The sequence below is a fragment of the Petaurus breviceps genome, unplaced genomic scaffold (assembly GCF_028583685.1).
Source record: "Petaurus breviceps papuanus isolate PSGF00001 unplaced genomic scaffold, PetGlider_PUasm1.0 183, whole genome shotgun sequence".
In the NCBI taxonomy this organism is placed as follows: domain Eukaryota; kingdom Metazoa; phylum Chordata; class Mammalia; order Diprotodontia; family Petauridae; genus Petaurus; species Petaurus breviceps.
Genome location: NW_027185791.1, coordinates 20295467 through 20314604, shown reverse-complemented (window position 1 = coordinate 20314604; position 19138 = coordinate 20295467). Strand labels below are relative to the sequence as shown.

Below are 19138 nucleotides of genomic sequence, written 5' to 3'. Positions count from 1 at the left end.
TTTACTCTCCACTTCTTCCTATAACTCATTTATCTAGTTCTGAGAGGGGGAAGTTTGAGGTCCCCTGCTGGTATATAGTTTTACTCTCTACTTCTTCCTATAACTCATTTAACTTTTCCTTCAAGAATTTTGACATTTGGTGCAGATAGGATTATATTGATTTCACTTCATTGTCTATGGCACCTTTTAGCAAGATGTAGTGTTCCCTATTATCTTTTTAAATTAGGTCTGTTTTTGCTTTTGCTTTGCCTAAGATCATGATTGCTTTCCCTGTTCTAGTCTTTTCCATTCCAAGTTTGTTTCTTGTAAAGAACATATTGTTGGATTCTGATTTTTTAATCCATTCTGCTGTCTGCTTCTGTTTTATGTATTATCCCATCATCCCAGTCCCAGTTATGATTACTAACTGTGGGTCTTCGTTGCTGTTGTTTGCTTGTTTTTCTAGCCTTTATCTTTATTTTGAATTTTATGTTCAGGTTGGGTTCTTTGCACACCTGGGCTGGGATGGAGGTGGAGGTCACTCTTCCATCTTCAGGCTTTTTTGCCTTGCTGTTTTCACGGCTACTTCTGTGATTCCATGGATTTCCAGTGCTTCCAAGGTGGCGTGATCTGTGGTGTGGTGTTGGCACAGCTTTTCTGGTCTCTGTAATGGTCTTTACCCAGGAAAGTCCCCTGCTCCCTGGGGCCAGCATCAGTTCTCCTTCCTGCCCTTGTTCCTTTGTGATTGCGGGTGCTCACCTACACCCTGGACCTGGGCAGTGGAGCTGCCAAGCGGTCTCCAGTCCTGTGCCCAGTGTCCTCTCATTCTTTCATATCCATTGCCTTTGCTTTCTGTGAGTGGTGAATTCTCCTGGATCTGCTGCTTTTGCAGCTGTCACCACTGCCACCTCCAGAGCTCACCATGGGTATTGCTGCCACACTGCCCTCTGAGCCAGCCTCCATCCCAAGGTTATAGAGCCCTTTCTAACTTCCTAAATTGCCTGGCCTAGAAAAATGTCTCAGTCTATCCTTTTGAAGGCTATGTAGCTCTAGAAATCAATCTGACGCCTTATTTTAAAGTTGTTCGGAGGGGAATGTTGGGAAAATTCATATGGAATGCCACCTTGACTCTCAGGAAGGAATTCTTTGAAGTTCTCTATTTCATGTTTTCCTCTGTAGTTATATTCAGCTTTGCTATGTAAAAATGTTTTGCTTTTCGGAGTATGGTATTCCATACTTTTTGCTTCTTTAAAGTGATAGCTCCTAATTTTGTGTGAGCCTGACTGGTTCCTCATTCCTTAAACTCTCTTTCTGTATGCTTACGGTATTTTTTCTTTTTGCTGGAATCTTCCTTGGCATTTTCATTTTGATTTCTCTCTGGAGGTGACTGGTAGATTATTTCCATTTCTACTGTGCTCTCTGATTCTGAGATTTGGGCAGATTTCCTTTATGATTTCTGAAATATGATGTCTAAGTTCTTTGGTCAGGGTTTTTAAGTTGTACAGTGATCCTTAAATTCTCTCTCGATATTTTCCAGATACTCTATATTTTTTCCATTTGTTTTCAATCTTTTTTCTTTGTTTTATTATTTTCTGTTGTCTTATGGAGTCCATTGATTCCTTGGTCCATTCTGATTTCAGGGAGTCTCTTACTTGGGTAAAGTGTTCTACCCATTGTGTTAAGCTATTAATTATCTTTCCAAATCTTTTCTCCGTACCTCTCATATCTTTTCCAATTCTCTTCTCTGTCACTTTCATTTCCTTTACTCCTCACTCATTTTTAAAATTTTTATATCATTACTTCTAGGAATTCTGATTTATCTTATGGTTAATTTCTTTTTCTTTGAGACTTTCTTGTAGTTGTTTTAAAGTTATTTTCTTCTACTTTGTTTTTGTCTTAGAAGTACTTGGCTAAGTCATACTTCCAGCAATCTGCTCTAAGTAGGTAACCTGGCATTGGTATCCTAAGTAGGAGCTCTTTGGAAGCTGAGTGTTTCTGGGAACACCCCCCAAACCCCACTCCCACTTGCCTTTCTGGTTGAGTAATTAATATATACTCTGAGCAGCCATGTGCTAGGGGCTCTGTGCATTGTGTCCAGGCTGATACCGTGTTCCTTGACCTTCTCAGCTTGTCTAGGGCTTAATCCAAGGTCAGCTTTGGAAAGCCCTGCACTGCATGCCTGCCTAGGAGCTCTGAGTGTGGAGTCCAGGCTTCTGGCCTCTCTGGGAAGCTCCTTACCTGTTGGGTCTGAGTCTGAGTCTATGATATGCTCCCGGAGTCTCTGCACTGCTGGTTTACCTGGTAGTCTCCTAATTCCCACTTGTTTCACAGTTACTCCTCTGGTCATTTGCTTGTAGGTTGGATTTGTATTCTTGGGGGTAGAAAGATGACCTGTTGTGATTTCTCCTTTGATTTCCCAGTCATTCCCGAGACCATTGTTCTTAGATCATTGTTGGAATAGTTGTGGAGGGTGAGCTTAGATGTCCCGCGTCTTCTAATTTACCATCCTGGCTAGTCTCTTTTAATCATTACTTGTTTAGTAATAACAGGCATAGTTTTCTTTTGGAGGAATCAGAGTTGTGGTGTGGTGTTGGCACAGCTTTTCTGGTCTCTGTAATGGTCTTTACCCAGGAAAGTCCCCTGCTCCCTGGGGCCAGCATCAGTTCTCCTTCCTGCCTTTTTCAGGACCTGTGATAAGAATATATATGGACTGTGGAAAAAAAATCAGTTCAGAAGAATATGGCATATTGGCGCAGCGAGGTGGCACAGTGAATAGAGCACTGGCCCTGGAGTCAGGAGGGCCTGAGTTCAAATCTGGCCTCAGACAATTAACTGTGTGACCCTGGGCAAGTCACTTAACCCCAATTGCCCTGCAAAAAAAAAGAAGAAGAAGAATGTGGCATATTATATCTGTATTGCATCTTTCTTCAGTGAGTTTCATTAGTATTTAAATATTTTTCTCATTTATTTTCATAACTGAAGAAATTGTGGATACCAAAGACTGCCTTCACTATATTTTGGATATAGCCAATGAAGTATGAAGAAGATGATTTTTTCACAATCAAATATTAAGTTAAGTGGTGGGTGAGCAGGGAGGCCGTAGAGATTTCCATTCTTCTTTAGGACTTAGAACATGTACGTTACATAGACTTCTTCATTGGGATGTTCAGAGGTCTGCTGACACATAAATGGGACTATTTCCCAAAACTTCCCGCTTTGAGCCTAGGCATTGTTTTTTTAAGTAGATTGTTTGTTCTCTCACACTTGTCTTTCCTTTGAATCTTTTTTTGTCAACTTACTTGTATTATGTTTCTATTTGTAGCAGTATTTTCCCCCTTGTATCTTACCTTTTACACAACGTATATCATAATATTCTCTGCCTTATCCCTCATCCTGTAGAAACAGATTTTCCTCCTTCTGTATGTCTTTTCAGAATTAGATTTAATAAATTAATTGGAATAACTTTGCAATAATTTATGGTTCTTACTGCTTTAATCTATAGGTAGATCAAATGAGACCTAGTTTATTCTAAGGTTTACATTGTGCTCTAGTTTTAATGATTACCAAAAAAAAAAAAAGTTAAAGAAAAGCTTTGTTAGAACATCTAGAACTTACTTGCATCTTGTCAGGATCATATATAAGACATCTCAGAGAAGTAAGAATGCATGCTATTTTAAAAACATTTTCCCGTGAAGATTTTGTCCTTACTGACAGAAAATTATCCTTAAAGCCAAATATCTCTTATGTTTCAATTTAAGGTGATCTCCTTTTTTTGGTTGTTTTAGAATCATTATTGCCTTTCAGCCTTCTCTAAGACAAATGTTTTTTCTTAGGCTGAATTGTTAAGCTCTAGTCATTTTCCTGGTTGTTGTCTGAACCTTTTTCCTCCCTTTTTTACTTAACAGAGCTCAGAGATGAGCAAAGTATTAACCATAAAAGTGTGATGCTGCTATCTACATATTGAAGTGGAAAAATACTTCCATTAAATAATGCATACACAAGTTTTGGCCTCCAATTTACAATGGAAAATCATTTTCATTACATCAGACGTTTATTTCTACCTAGGACAATTGATTTCATACTATCTGCAAAGAACACCAGGTTTCATAGTAGGTATTATGTTGTTTAAAAAACCTTTTTTTAATTCAAGGAAGGAGAAGTCATGGGAAGTGATATTTGTCAGAATATGACTTTAGAGTGCATTACGGTTCAAAAAGGTAATTGCAGTGCAAAATGATGAGCCCAAAGTTACTGACTGATTTGGAAGGTACTTATTAGGACACTTAAAAAAAATAGTGCCAGAAAGTCAACTAGAAAAGGAATGAGTTAGTGATATGACTAAATGATTATAAAAGTAACTTGAATAACAACCTGTCTCATAATTGCATCATCTGACTAATTTATCACAGTAAAATATCAGGGAGCAGTGAAATGACTATGACTAAATATCAGAGAAATCTATAGAACCCAAATAGCACAAGATTGCTGTACATGTTTCTTCTTGCATCAGAAACCTGATATCCATTACATTATATTTGAATTCTGAGAGTAATTAAAGTGTGATGGTCTAAGTAACTTGTATTTTATATAGGGTACTGTTAATTATGTTTTTGTCCTTTGGGAAAATACAGAATTAGACTGGAAATTCTGTAGTTACCAAGACATAATAAAAACAAAAGATAAAAAGTGTTATACAGGCTGCACATCAGGAAATGACCTTCCTAAATGTTCTTTGGGCTCTCAGGAACTTGGAGGCACTGCATTTTCCAATACAACTACAAGAAAATAAAGAGAATTATGTGAACAGCACCAGCCTTCTAAAAGGACATTTTGTTTCTTAAATGAAAATAATTTTTCAGTAACCTATTTGCTTTCTCATCTCCGATTGCAGCTTTCTCTCCCCCATCTACATGCCTACCCACAATATTTTGTTGCCCTAAATGAATAACCGTGTTAACCCTAGTTTGTCATTTACTGTGTAAATTGTGTTAGAAACTCTTTAGAAGCAGATGTCCTTGTATTTCTGTGACAGCCAGGGTACAGGAAGACTGTAAACCGTAAATTCAGATTCTGACCTTAAAAACTGATGTCACCTCAAGCTCTGAAAGCCATTCACTAATTATGCAGCTTTCTTGGCACCATCCACTTTCCCAAGCCTGGCTCAGAATCAGAAGTATGTTATGTTTTCCAGTTAAGATTCGAGCTTTGGAGCCCAGAATGCTATTGTTTAGATTCGACATGAGAGTGGAAAGTGCTGGGTGGGTGGCATGGTGACACGATGTTGTGCTACCATCCAGCATACCAGGCTTTAGTCTTGTACTCTGGTTCCCATGCCCTTCCATTACCCCACTCCTTCGGCCAATGCACAGCACTGACGTTCCTGCTAGATCCAAAAGAACTGCTTACTCACAGCTACTTCTGTTCGTGAAAAAGAGGTAGGGAACAGTAGAAAAGGAGAGAAACACATACACAAGTGATCCAAGTACATTTTTTTTTGTAAATACCTTTTCTAAATCAAATTTTCCATATTATTTTCCAGCAAAAAGTCTGCTGAAGTGAACTAATATTGTTTGCTCTGCTGGTGGCTTTCTCTAAAGTGTTCAAACCAATGTTATCCTGATTTGCTTATATACAGGATACGATAAATTGGGTTCTTTTTATGTTCCCAGTGAGATCATAAAATGTCTTAAATGAAAATTCCTTATTTGCAGAGTTTTTAATCCACTATTTTATTTTCTAATAGCTAAGAAAATATTGAAAAAACTGAAGAATTTATTCTGCCCTGCATGAAATCTGCACTTGTTTATGGTTGAATGACCTTTCAATAATGCCTTAGTTTTGAATATCTGTTATATCTTTTCATTAAAAGTTAATTCTTTAGTCTATAATATATAATTTAACAATATAAAATAGATTTTGTTTTCCACAAGTACAAACAGCAATTATACTTGTGACTTAAAGCCAGTAGGAATCTGAAATCCCTACACTGTTGATCCTGACCAGTGTGAGCCTCTGGGGGCACCAGATCCTTTGACACCATCCTTTAAAAAAAAAAAAAGATTTTATTGATGCATTTTGCCTTTGCACAGTTGTTTCAGTGCCTATCCATATCGAACCCAATTTTATAACAAAGAAAAAAAAAAGTAAGATATCTTAAGAATATAGCCTTTCCACACCCAGAAACACCTGGCCGTGTAACCTTGAGCAAGTTACTTAACCCCGATTGCTTTAAAATAAAAAAAAAGAATGCAGCCTTTTAGCTGAAAGAGGTATCACTTGCCACATGTGCCACACCTTCCTCCAGTGACCACATTTGATAATGCGCACAGCACTCTGCTAGTCTCTGCTCTTCTGCCATTCGCAGGGTGGTATGTCTCATTATCTGCCCTGTGACCTTGATTGTTTTTTCACTTACTCAGAATTTAGTGATCTTTTCATTTATGTTGTAATATTTGTCATGTATATCGTTCTTTTGAATCTATTTCTTTCCTTTTTTACTGTGCCGTCAGTCTTCCCAGGTTGCTCTGAATTCCTTACATTTATAATTTCTTCCTGCAAAATAATAATCTATTCATTGTATATTAGAATTTTTTCAGCTGTTCCCGTTTTGATTAACACCTACTTTGTTTTTAATTCTTTGCTACTATAGGATGCTGCACAGAATATTTTGGAATGCAATATATTAAACCTTTATTTCTATCTTTAATTTCCTTGGAGTATATGTCAAGCAGTATGATAGATGAGAAATTACCCAGAATTGCTTTCACTTTCTTGCATGGTTTCAAATTGATATGCAGCACAGTAAGACAAATTCCCAGCCCTACCAACAGTGTATTTGTATGCCCGGAATCTTTCTTTTGCAAGGTAGGGAATGTCATTTTGAAGTTTCTTTTTTCCTACTAGAATGTGAGAATGAATGAAGAGTAGTCAGAGAGGTTGAGGGAACCAGAGTAATAGTAGAACTGGGCATCTTTGGAAGTCAAGGACTAATGATTAAGGCAGTGGAGTGCCAAGGGTCCTTCATTTAGACAAGTCTGCAAAAGTCATCCATCTGCTTGTAAAAAACTGGGTTTAAATCCTGTTAGAGGAATGCTGCTTTGTTCAGACTTTTAGTTAGCAATCAAAACAAGACTTAGCTGTAATAATTGCCACTTTGTCCTTCATTTCTTTCTCCCCATTCTCTATACCATAGTATTAAAATAAGCTTTGGTGCTTAAAAAGCAGAGGTACATTTGGTATTTGTTAAGTTAAGCAAAAAAGTACAGGAGTGACAGATTTATCACTAATTAAACAGTAATTGCATGTACTAGGAAAAAAACAATCTTCAAGTATAAACAACATCTGGTAAGGATTAAAAAGAAAGAATAATTTCTTCAAACTAAAAGTTGTTGAAAGCAGTTTGTATATTTTGAAACAAATAGATCTTGTGATGTAAAATGGGTGTTTACATTCTTCTTGGTTAGTGCTTTTTAGCACTGGAAGAAATAAAGAAAAAGATAATGGCACAATGAGAAAACTCTATCAATAGCTACACCTTGCTTTAGTGGTACAAGCTGATTTTGGTGAAGTGAATCATTTTAAATTTAGTTAAGGATTTCATTATTTGAAGGAATCCCATGGTGTAGAGACCTTATTGAAAAGGTGAAGTGGAACCCTTATCTAAAGCCCTCTCCTACGATACATTGAGTTTGGATTTTTGTATAAAAGGTATTCCTAATTCAGAATCCGTTAATTCACAGGAAAATTATAATTTTAGATTAGAGAGAACAGATGAGCCAATTATGTGACAGCTGGTTCATTAGTGGGTATCTGGGTTTATCTGGTCAGTTCTCATATCCTTAACTCTTAATCACGTAATCTCGCTGTCTTCTCATCTTCAGCTTTTGGCCCTGTTGGCCAGCCCGCCCTGCCCATGCCTCCCTTGGCTTCTGTGGCCCTGCTTTCTTCTGATGGCCATCCTCCTCCCTGTCTAGTCACTGCTCTGTTTCATTGCTAGACTTTAATGCCTCCCTAAGCTGCTCTTTTCTTCCCAACAACCTTTTTTAGTAATCTCACCAGCTGTCCTGAGTTCAGTTGGCATATCTGTGCAGTCTCTGTCTCCTGAGGGCCAAACCACCATCCAGCAGCTACCTGCTGGACGTCTTCATGAGGGTTGACATCTCAAATGCACCATGTCCAGCATGGAATTCATTGGTTTCTGTCCCCAGTCCCCAACCTATTTGTCCTCCAAATTTTCTTTTTCTTTCCCCTCCCCCTCCCCCCAATTCCACCATCTTTTTAGTCACCTAGGATCACAGTCTTATAATCATCTTCCATGTACTGGGTCTGGCATCAGAAAGACCTGAGTTCAGATCTACCTTTAGACATTAACTAGCTGGATGAACCTGGGCAGTCACTCATCCTGTGTCTGCCTTGCCTTCCTCAACTTTAAAATGTGGATAATAACTTCTACCTCTTAGGGTTGTTGTGTGGATCAAATGAGAGAATATTTGTGAAATACTTAATATAGTGCTTGGCATATAGTAGATATTTAATAAATGCTTTTCCTCTCCGTTCTTCCTTCTCTTATAATCAACCAATTGCTATGTCTTGTTGATTCTACCTCCACAAAATCTCACTTCTGCCCCCTTCTCTTTGTTCACATAGGCCCTCTGCACTTTTTGCCTACATGACTATAGTAACCCCTTAAATGGTCTTCCTGCTCTCAAATTCTACCCCCTCTGATCTGTCCTCAACACGGTTACCGACGTAATCTTCATCATGTCACTTCCCAGGTCATGAATTTTGAATCCCTCTTGCCTCTACGTTAAAATACAAATTATTTATCTTGACTGTATAAAACTCTTACAATCAAACCCTGACCTGTGTTTGTACACATTCCACATGACTCCTCTTCCTGTATAGAAAGATGTTCCAGCCTGAGCCCAGCATCTTACCTCCTGTTCTGTGCCTCTCTCCAGACCGTTCCTCAGGACTAAGACACTCCCTCCCCATTCCCACCTTTCAAAGTCCTTGACATCTTCCAAGGTGTAGCTTGGCTGTAGTGTACTGGGTGAAGGATCTCGTAACCTCCCCACCCCTTCAAATTATTTGTTGTTTTCTTATCTTTGTATGTATTCTGTCCCTCCAGGACAATGTGATGTTCTTGAGGGAAGGAACTTTTTTCCTTGTTATCCCTTAGTACTTGAACATAGAATATAGGGAGTGGACTTAAGTTTTCATTGATATAGGGTTGGCACATTCTCTGAAACTTAGAAAGCTGACTAGTGGGGTGGCTAGGTGGTGCAGTAAATAGAGCACTGGCCCTGGGTTCAAATCTGGCCTCAGTCACTTAACACTTACCTTGGGCAAGTCACTTAACCCCAATTGTCCTACCTTCCCTCCTCCGAAAAAGCAAAAAAAAGAAAGTTGACTAGAATACTTAACAGTTAATTGACCTGTCCAGGGTCAAATGGATAAGGGAAGGGAAAATGTTTTTAAAATCTCAACTTGTACAATGACTAAGTTTTTCCCTGCCTCCTGGAGGCTTATCTAAGGTAGGATTTGAGTCCAGAGGGTCTTGTTATATCCGTTACTAGGATGCTGCCTTTTTGCCTTGCCTTCAGCACATTGAAATTGAAAACTAAGTATCAAAAATAATAGAAAAGGGAGAAATCTTTTTTCCTTAGATTTCACCAAGTTTCATGTGACCTACCCACTAAACAAACATGGACTCTGAGGAGTAGGAATCGGTGTTACTCAAATATATAGAAAAACCAAACCTCTCACTCATAAACAAGGGTACAAATACTACATAGCTATTCAGCACTTATTAGCGCTTAGGTCATCTTTTTATATTCAGTTTAACTCAGGTGGGGATAGGCTCTTTTTTTTCCCCCTTTTTACACAGGAAGAGAAAAATAATATGCTAGGAAAATGGAGAGAGAAGAATCACAAGACTGTGGAAATTAGGGAAAGAAACTATAGCAGGGGGAGGATCTAGGCTAGTAAGGAGATATCAACACATATGAACTGAGAAGAAACTATTAAAATGTCAGTTATGAATTCAGGGTGAATGGGGGGACAGAAACCGTATAACTGGGAATGGTGAGTGAGTAGATGTTATCAGTGCCTAGCACCCAGTAAGCACTTAGTAAGTATTAAATGGACTCAATTGTCATCTTTCTACATTCCTTTTCAGATACGTGGTTATGAAGTAGGAAATGAAAATCAAGTCAACTTCTTTATTACATCCTCAGCTGGATTTGAAATAACTCACAAATGAAAATAGTTGAGCCATATGGAGAAGATAATACCCTGATAAGCAGCAGATTTTGGGAGGGGATGGAGAAAAACAGACTTGCAGATGGGAAATAGAAAGAGCTACTTTTTCTCTTCTCATTTTTATAGGAAAGAGAATAGCCTAATTCTTCGCAATTCAGAATAGAGTTCAGAAGCTCTGTGTTGTTTGATAACCCTGAGAACATATCTATTTCTGTCTTTGAAGACTTTTTTAAAAATACACAAATGTTATATGTCCTCTGTGTATTTTCTGATACTATGAAAGGTACTGAGTGAATTTTGATAAATTACCTTTGATCTCTACATAAAAATTACCATTACTTCAATTAAGATTAGTGAGAATTCTGCTAATATGAAAAGTAGCCTGCATTTTGCTTTTGTGATTTGATATCACCACTCTGCTTCATGGGCTCTGATGCTTTTGAATGTTCTTCAGGGAATTCACATCACAATGATGTGCTTGGGGAATGTAAAGAGTTTCTTTTTTTTTTTTTTTGGAGGGCAATTGGGGTTAAGTAACTTGCCCAAGGTTACATGGCTAGTTTTTTGTGTGGGTGTTGTGTCTGAGGCCGGAACCAAACTTGGGTCCTCCCGACTCCGGGGCCGGCGCTATGAGTTTCATTTTCAAAATGGTCAGTAAAGACTGCAGATAGGAAGAGTCTGTTCAAAGGTTCAAGGCAGCAGAAGGGAAACTGTTTTTAAAATCTGAACTTCTACAATGACTATTTAAATAGGTTTTTCCCTGCTTCATAGAGGCTTACCTATTTTTAAAAAACTAAAAAATCATAGGCATAGATTGTAAATAGCTGAAAGTCAAAAATTTTGAACAGGAGGACCTCTCCAGAGACAAATGCATAAAAAGAAAGCCAGGAAGGATATTACACGATTTGAAAACACTAAAAAATATTGAAGTTAATTAAACAAGACAGATGCTTATTGTACAATAGAGCATTGCATAAAGGAAAGCAAAGTTCTAATTGTTTTGGTGAATTGAATGAACCATTTGAACATTATTTTCTTGATTTCTATGTTCTTGGTTTTTGTGATCACAGCCTTATCTGTGTATTTGGTGACTGTATTTCTTCTTCTGTTTGGAAATTATATTAATACTAAATGAATTCCTCCCAGGCTGTATGTTCAGCTTTCTTGACATTTAAAGGGGAAACTGAGATAGCCAGAAGAGCAGCTGAGAATTGGATGGCATCGCTAGGAGATGACTTAGAGACGACCTCAGTCAGCTCCCTTGTTTTACAAATGAGGCAGCTTAGGCCCAGAGGGGCTAAATGATTTACTACTATCTATGAGTCCCATAACAGGCCGCGGCTAGGGGCTCGTGCCCAAACTGGGAGCCCTTATGGTAGCCCAGTACTCTTGATTATACTATACCATTTTAATTTTTAAAATTTCAAAGCAGTTATTTTTCCCCTTTCCTACCTTCCTTCTTACTATAGAGGGGTCACGAGTAGGAGTCGTCCTGGATTCCTCACTATCTCTTACCCCATCGTATCCAATCTGCTGCTTTGTGACATCTCTCACTGCCTCCTTCCCTGACACGAACACCCCTTTAGTGCCAGCTCCCGTTACTTCATACTTTGATGATTCCACTGGCAGCTGGTGGGTCGGCCTACCTCAAGTTTCTCCCCATTCCAGTCCATCCTTCATTCAGCCACTTAAGGGATTTTCTTCAAATACAATTCTGAACGTGTCCCGTCAGCAAACTCCAGTGGCTTCCTATTGCTTCCATGAACAAATAGAAAATGGTGTTTTGCATTCACAGCCCCCTCCTACCTTTCCAACACTTCACTCCCTAACACGTGTCCTCAGTCTAGTGACACTGGCCTTCTGGCTCTCTAAGCTCTGAGCATTGTCTCTGACTTTCCCCCATGCCTAGCATTTCCTCCCTCTTCCAGCACAACTGCTGACCTGGCTGGCTGCCTTGAAGTCCCAATTAAAATCCTACTTTCTACAGGAAGCCTTTCCTGATCCCTCTTAATTCTGGGGCTTTTTCTCTGTTAATTATTTCCTATTTATCTTGCATGTAGCTTCTTTCTCTGTATTTGTTTGCATGTTGTCTTCTCCATTATATTGTAGTCTTTTTGAGGACAGAGTCTGCTTTTGCCTCTTTTTGCTCAACACTTAGCACAATACCTGGCACATAGTAGGCATTTAATAAATCTTGATTGATTGGCGTACTTATTGATCTGTAAGTGCTGCTCTTTTCAAATCATTTCTGTAGGAATATTTTGTCTACAAACATCTCTAGAAGAACTTTTACTAATCAGAAATGAATCTCATTGACACATAGTTTCTGTTCATGTTTGATTTTTCTGCACTAAGTATATGTTCTTTAATAAAGTCCTACTCTGGTACCTTGCTGCCTTCTGGGGAAAAGATGAGCTATCCTGCTGACAAACCCTGTGGAGTGTTTGTTTCTTGTTTAGTAGCTACAGAATTTCGCCATCGAATTATCATTGAACCAATTGTGATGTTTACAGGCGTTCTGGTGTAGATGAGCAAATGTGGAGCTCTGCACCAGGTCTCTGAAAACTGTTCACTCCTCTTCTACTCCATTTCTACTCTACTACACTGTGTGCTGACTCAGTTTCCCCTCCGGGTCATCAATAAATTGTTCACACAGGGAGATAAGCTCTAGCCTGTGGGCATTGAGTCTCCTGACAGTGGTCTTGTCTGGGGCCACCACTTTTCCTGAATGTGTGATTTTTCTTGGAGAAGATGAGTAAGCCTGCCTTTGTTTGCCAGCCTTGTTTTACATGGGGCTGCTGATTGAATGTGGTACCTGTTGAATTCTCTCACAAAGTGCTGATGAATCTTAGAGAGATACAAGATTCTTGGTTCAACAAGAAGGCAGATGAGATTCCATTCTAGGCTGACAGCAGTAACCCCAGGAGCTTCCATGATGCCCAGAAGAAGACCTCGTGCATTTCAGTGATGGAGTCACACTGACCAGTGACAAGGATGTGATCCTGGAGAGACGGGCTGAACATTTCTATAGTGTCCTTAACAGACCATCATCAACTGGCGCTGAAGCCATTGATCATGTGCCTCAGGTTGTAATCACTTCCTCTCTAGCTGAACCTCCAATGCCATCAAGCTCCACGTTAGTGGCAAAGTGCCTGGCACTGATCATATCTCGGCAGAGATCTGCAGGGGTCCATTGCTTATACAGAAGCTGACTAAAATCTTCCAGATTGTATAACAAGAGAAAGTCATCCCCCAGGAGCTTAAGGATCCCTCCACTGTCCATTTCTATAAAGGAAAAGGAAACAAGGTGTCCTGTAACAATCACACAGGGGTCTCTCTCTTAGTCACTGATGGCAAGATTCTTGCCAGCGCTCTCCTTTATAGGCTGATCCTTCATCACCATGGCTTCAGAAAGGGCCAAGCAACAGTTCACGTGGTGTTTGCTCTCTGACTATTCCAGGAGAAATAACAGAAGCTAAACAGAGGTCCATCTGCAGCATTTGTCCATCTGACAGACTATTGATGCCGGCAGTTGTGAGGGTTTGTGGAAGATTGTGCACAATGCAGTGGTGCAGAGAAGTTCATCATTATCGCTTGTGCCGGCTCGAGGAAGCTGTGCTGGCGCAGCTCCTGGATGACGGAGGCTGGCCTGTCATCGTTACGGTGCCAGCTCAAGGACGCTGTGCTGGCGCGGCTCCTGGATGACGGACGCTGCCTCACACTCTCCTCGTCACCAGTGGAGTGAAGCAGAGCTGTTCCTGCTCCCGTGCTTTCCAGCGTGATGTTTTCTGCGATGTTGTCAGACACCTTCAGTGAAAATGAAAATGGAATCAAGATCAGCTTCCAACTGATGCTAAGTTATTTCACTTGAAAAGTCTACAAGCCAAGACCAAAGTGGAGGGGAAGATGGTGCGTGAGTTTTTGTTTGCAGATAACTGTGCACTCAGTGCAGCCTTGAGGACGGATGTGCAGCAGGTGTGTATTCTCTGCCACCTGTGCTAATTCTGGCCTGACAAGCAATGCCAAGATAGTTCCTCCATCAGCTAGCGTTGTACCACACACGGAACCATTAGCTACAAATGGAGAAGTCTGAATGTTGTGGATGAATCCATTGACCTTGAAAGTGTGCTTTCCAGGAATGTTCACCTAGACGATAAGGTTGGTGTGTGCATTGCCAGAGCTAGATCAGGCTTTGGGAGGCTGAAGGAAAGTGTGGGAGATTAGAGTTATCAGGCTGCCTATCATATTGAGGGGCTACAGAACCATCGTTCTGTCTCCGCTTTTGTTTTCCTGTGAAACCTGGACAATCGTGCCATGCCAGAAAACTGAGCTGCTTCCACTTGAATTTTCTTCAGAAGGTCACCTGGCATGATAAGGTGCCAGACACTGAGGTCCCCTGTAGAACTGAACTGCCCAGCATTCAAACTGTATTACAGAGAGCACAGCTCTGATGGACCAGCCATGTAGTTTGAATGCCAGGCACATGCTTACCATGAAGAACTCACACAAAGTAAGCACTCTGGTGGTGGTCAGAAGAAGTGTCAGGTGTAGGGGAGAAGGGAATGGGAAATGCTGGCACGGGACTGTCCAGCACGGCCTGCCCACATCAGAGAAGGTCCATACTGCTGAAACACAAAAGAGATGTCAGCTGCACAAACCCAAAACCACTTCGACTCTAAATGTGCTGCAGAGCACTTGTCCCCGGTCTGTGATCGTGCCTTCTGAACTCTTGTAGCACTGGGCAGCTAGTCAGCCACACTGCCCAGACTTCAACATTGTGATGTCATTGGTCTTCTTCAGAAATGACTTCAACATGGCATGGCAGTAACCTTGGCTTTTTAAAGGCTGTGCCAGTAGAAAGCATTTGCCATTCCTACCGAGGGAAAAGATGTTTAGTATAGACCTGTCAACTGACAATGTCAGTTCTAAGAACCAGCCTATATAAATCCAGAAGCATCATCTTGGTTAACACGGGTTATGTTAGCTATAGCAGTTTCTGAGGACCATCTACCGTGATCTTGCTGAGTGGAAAGAGAACTCACATTGAGGAAATAATCAATGCCTGACGTATTGGAATGCATGTAATACCAATGTATTCTTCGGTTATATTTTTATAGTCTAATATTTCTCATTTAAGGGATCCTGAGAAACTCTTTGAGCATTTTTCTGCAAAATATGTATTAAGGTTGCAATATTCTTCTAACACTTCATACACAGCAGTTAAATGTTGGCATCTCTGTTACCTACGAGGAAACTGAAAAGACAGCTCAGTTGCTTGCCTGAAGTTAGAGCTGAGAACGTAATCTGGCTCTTCATATTTCACAGATTTAACCTTTTTTGCCAGATGTTTCTTAAGTCGATAATTTAATTATGGAACATGATAGTTTTTTTGCTATTGAAGCCAAATTCCATGGGAGTTAGGGATAAAGGAAAAGAGGACAGAAGAACCCTAATTCCTATATTATCACTTTAAGGTGTAGAATTACAGCTTAGACGTCACAGGGCTCTATTCCTAAAACAGTCGAAACCGAATATTGGACCAGCACATCAGGGCTGCTTCTTTTTATCACAGCTTTCTTACAGACACTTGTGTTGCTGAGACCTCTTTGCCTGCTGCCTGAGCAGCCAGCTGTGAATGCTCATGGACACTAGAGGGCACACGTTCAATGCAGGAACTGACAACATAATTTTAAAACTGAATAAAAACAGTAGAAATGCTTGTGGAAATGAGGTGCATTCCTGTTTTAGAGTGTGGTCAAAAACAAAACCAAAGAAATTGAGAAACATCGTCCTGGATCCTGGAAACTGGGAGTTTGGGGTAGTTTTTATCAGTTGGGGAGAGGGTGTTGTTTTTTGTGGGGTTGAGATTTTTTTAAGCCGCTGTAGGAAAATGCTTCCTAGAGAAGATCATTTAGTTTATAACTCATTAGGACTTAAAAAATATTTCTATCATATATACCACATGCCAGTAAAGTTCGTGTGGTAACAATTCAGATAAAACCTTCAGAAATGTCTCTTTTTAGTGATACTGTCCCTTCAGAATAATCCTATGGATGCTGCTGTGAGTTGTCACCTGATTTTAGTCCTGCTCATTATTTTAACTCTTTCATGTGTCGGGTCCTTCATTTGTAGTCTAGTGATAGCACTAGTCACAGAATATAAAGTATACGTGAGATTTTACCTCTAAAAAGAACTTTGATCACTTAGAAAGGTATCCTGTTACTCTGAGATTTACATCACTGTTATCATCAATCTATCAACAAGCATTTATTGAGTGCTTATTATGTGTCAGATACTGTCCTAGGTGATCCAAAACCATGAAACAATCCCTACTCTTCAGAGCCTTACATTCTAACAGAGGAGACAACATACATAAGTACATGTTAATTAATTGTGAAGGGAATAGATACAAATAAAATATATGTCATCTTCGTACTGAATGACTGTAGCTAGAAGAACCACAAAATTGTTTTGTTTTTGTTTTAATCACTAGAGTGATTGGTTGTTTTTGCACAGTGAGGAAATGTTGATAAAGCATTTGCAATGTACAGAGTTCTTTGCTAGACTTCTTTTATGTATTCAAAGAAATAGAACACATAGTCCATGACTTCAAGGAGCGTATAATCTAATTGAGCAAGTAAGATAGAAACAAATATAGAAAGCAGTAAATGTAAACGCCAGATTTGATGAGGAGGGAGACTGCCATTGTGTGCTTATTTCTCCCCATCATAAGTCACTGAATAATTATTTAATCTTTTCTAGCCTAGGAAAGAATATGATTTTTGTTTTTCCTAGCCCAGGAGGCTATTTTTCTTACACTGGTAATAACATAATAATCCATATCCTTGGTAATGATAATGAATTGTTGATGTCATTTTCATTTTCTTGTTGCTATTTTTTCCCTCTTATAGCCTCAAGCAGCCTGCCATCCCAGCATATTCAGAATTGTTGATGAAATTTTTCGGTAAGTGTCATTTAATGTTTTTTTTTGGCAGTTAATCTAAAACGGTCGGTTTTAAATCTAAATTTCAGTGACTGACAAGAATAACTTCAGACTTCTTTTGACATTTAGAGTTTAAGTCCTTTGCATATTTTTCTGTAATGGCTTTTTCCTCTGTTGAGAAAAACACAATTATCCAAAGAAGATACAGGAAATAACCATACTCATAATAGAAATTTTGAACTGCAAACATAAGTTTTATTTAAGATATCTGTCTTGTTATTTGCTTTTTGGGATTCTACTGATAATGTCAAAGCAGTATTCCATCAGTTCACTCTGGGAGTTTCTCCACACAGAATACTGGGAAGCAATGTGTTCAGCTCACCACATGGGGGCCAACCATTCATTATGAGCTGATTTAAAGTCTAAGAAAAGCCTGTAGACCATAATTGTGCTGCTTTTGTTACAGCATTCTTCCGAAAGGAAAACAAGCCATGTGTATAACCTTAAAATTCATGAGCTGTATTTCTTCAGAATGTTCTGCTAATGGGAAAATTAGTTTTAGTCCCTTGGAAAGTGAAATAGGTCTCCCAGTATAAATTGCAGAGATCAGGTGATCACTGGCATGACTAGATTATTCCTGTTTATTTGGGGGGAGGGCAGAGTGGTTAGCCTGACATATTGAGACTGAACTGGGGCAAGAAGTGCTGATCACCTTTGCAGTATTTAAAGACTTTATCAATCGACTGACTTTTTGCAATATCTCGAAGACCTTGGATATTGCTTCTAAAAGCTCTGCCCCTCAACAAAGGAGCCGAGATATCTAAAGGTGTAAGGCCCCACTTAGAAAGATTGGATATTCTGAATTCAAATTTTTAAATAAGAAAAGAAAAAAACCTTTGGAGTATGGTTATGAATTAGGTTGATGTTTTAGAAAAAAAGCGCATAGAAATAATAAAACCAAATATTATTTAAAGGTAAACTTCATACTTTGATTATATATATTTACAGTGGTTCATTTTTCAAAGGGATTAAAAAATAGAGAAGTTGTATTGGGGCAAAGAACTTGGTAATCCACGTCCTATTTGCTTCACCTGGATTTTTTTGTTTACTTGTGTGCAGGTCACTTTGGCTGTTTGGGTTTTGTTTCTCAGTTTACAAAGTTGGTAATATTTAGAGCTGCCTGTCTTTTCATCATTGTTAATTGAATGAAGGATCTTGAAATATATATAATAAAGCTTATCCTGAATTACAAAAAAGCACAGAAATAAAGCTTTGTTTAACAGGATTAGTAGGAAGTTTTTAGGCAAGCTGATTAATTGAAGTAGTTCAAAACATAAAAAGAACATTTTCACTATTTTTCCCTCCTTCAATTAATGCCAGTGTGGCTTATATTAATAATCAGACTTGTCATAATTTGATTTTACAATGCTTAGGAATGCACTACTGGAAACCAATGGAACATCAGAAGTATTGACTATTATACAAGTCTTTACACGATGCTTTGTTCAAGCCTTCCAGAAGGATAATGAACAGGTTTGTCACATTGTATTATTTCCGTAATTATCAAAAATGTCTTATTTTCAGTGTTTCTGGTGGATTATAGTGTCATTGGTAAGGCAGTTAAATGAATGCATCCAGTTAAAGCAAAGCCATTTGAATGGAGTTCCCTACCTTCAGGGCTACAGACAGTGTACTATGTAAGTATTCATTTACATGGAGAATATTATATCTTGGATTTCTCCTTCTGTCTGCTGATCTGGAACATGTTCCTGAAGCTTCGTCTGAACTCCACTTCTCCAATGTTAGACATTCTTCCATCTTCCCTGGGAAATGCCGTGTGAGAATGTATTGGAAAGCACCACTGGAAATTCTCAATTAGCTTTGTTTACAATCATTCCTCATGCATTTAAGCATAGAAATCAAGCCCAAATGAGAGATAAATGTCAAGAGAAG

The 19138-nt window shown here is 39.1% G+C and overlaps 1 protein-coding gene across 4 annotated transcripts in view; it reads left to right on the top strand.

The window, feature by feature from the left end:
- FANCC (FA complementation group C) overlaps nucleotides 1-19138 on the top strand; it is a 209323-nt gene that overhangs the window by 151653 nt on the left and 38532 nt on the right. For all 4 annotated transcript variants that reach the window (XM_069088002.1, XM_069088001.1, XM_069088004.1 and 1 more), the window contains 2 exons: nucleotides 17154-17206; nucleotides 18619-18718. In XM_069088002.1, the coding sequence (XP_068944103.1) occupies nucleotides 17154-17206; nucleotides 18619-18718 (153 nt within the window). The remainder of the gene's footprint in view (nucleotides 1-17153; nucleotides 17207-18618; nucleotides 18719-19138) is intronic.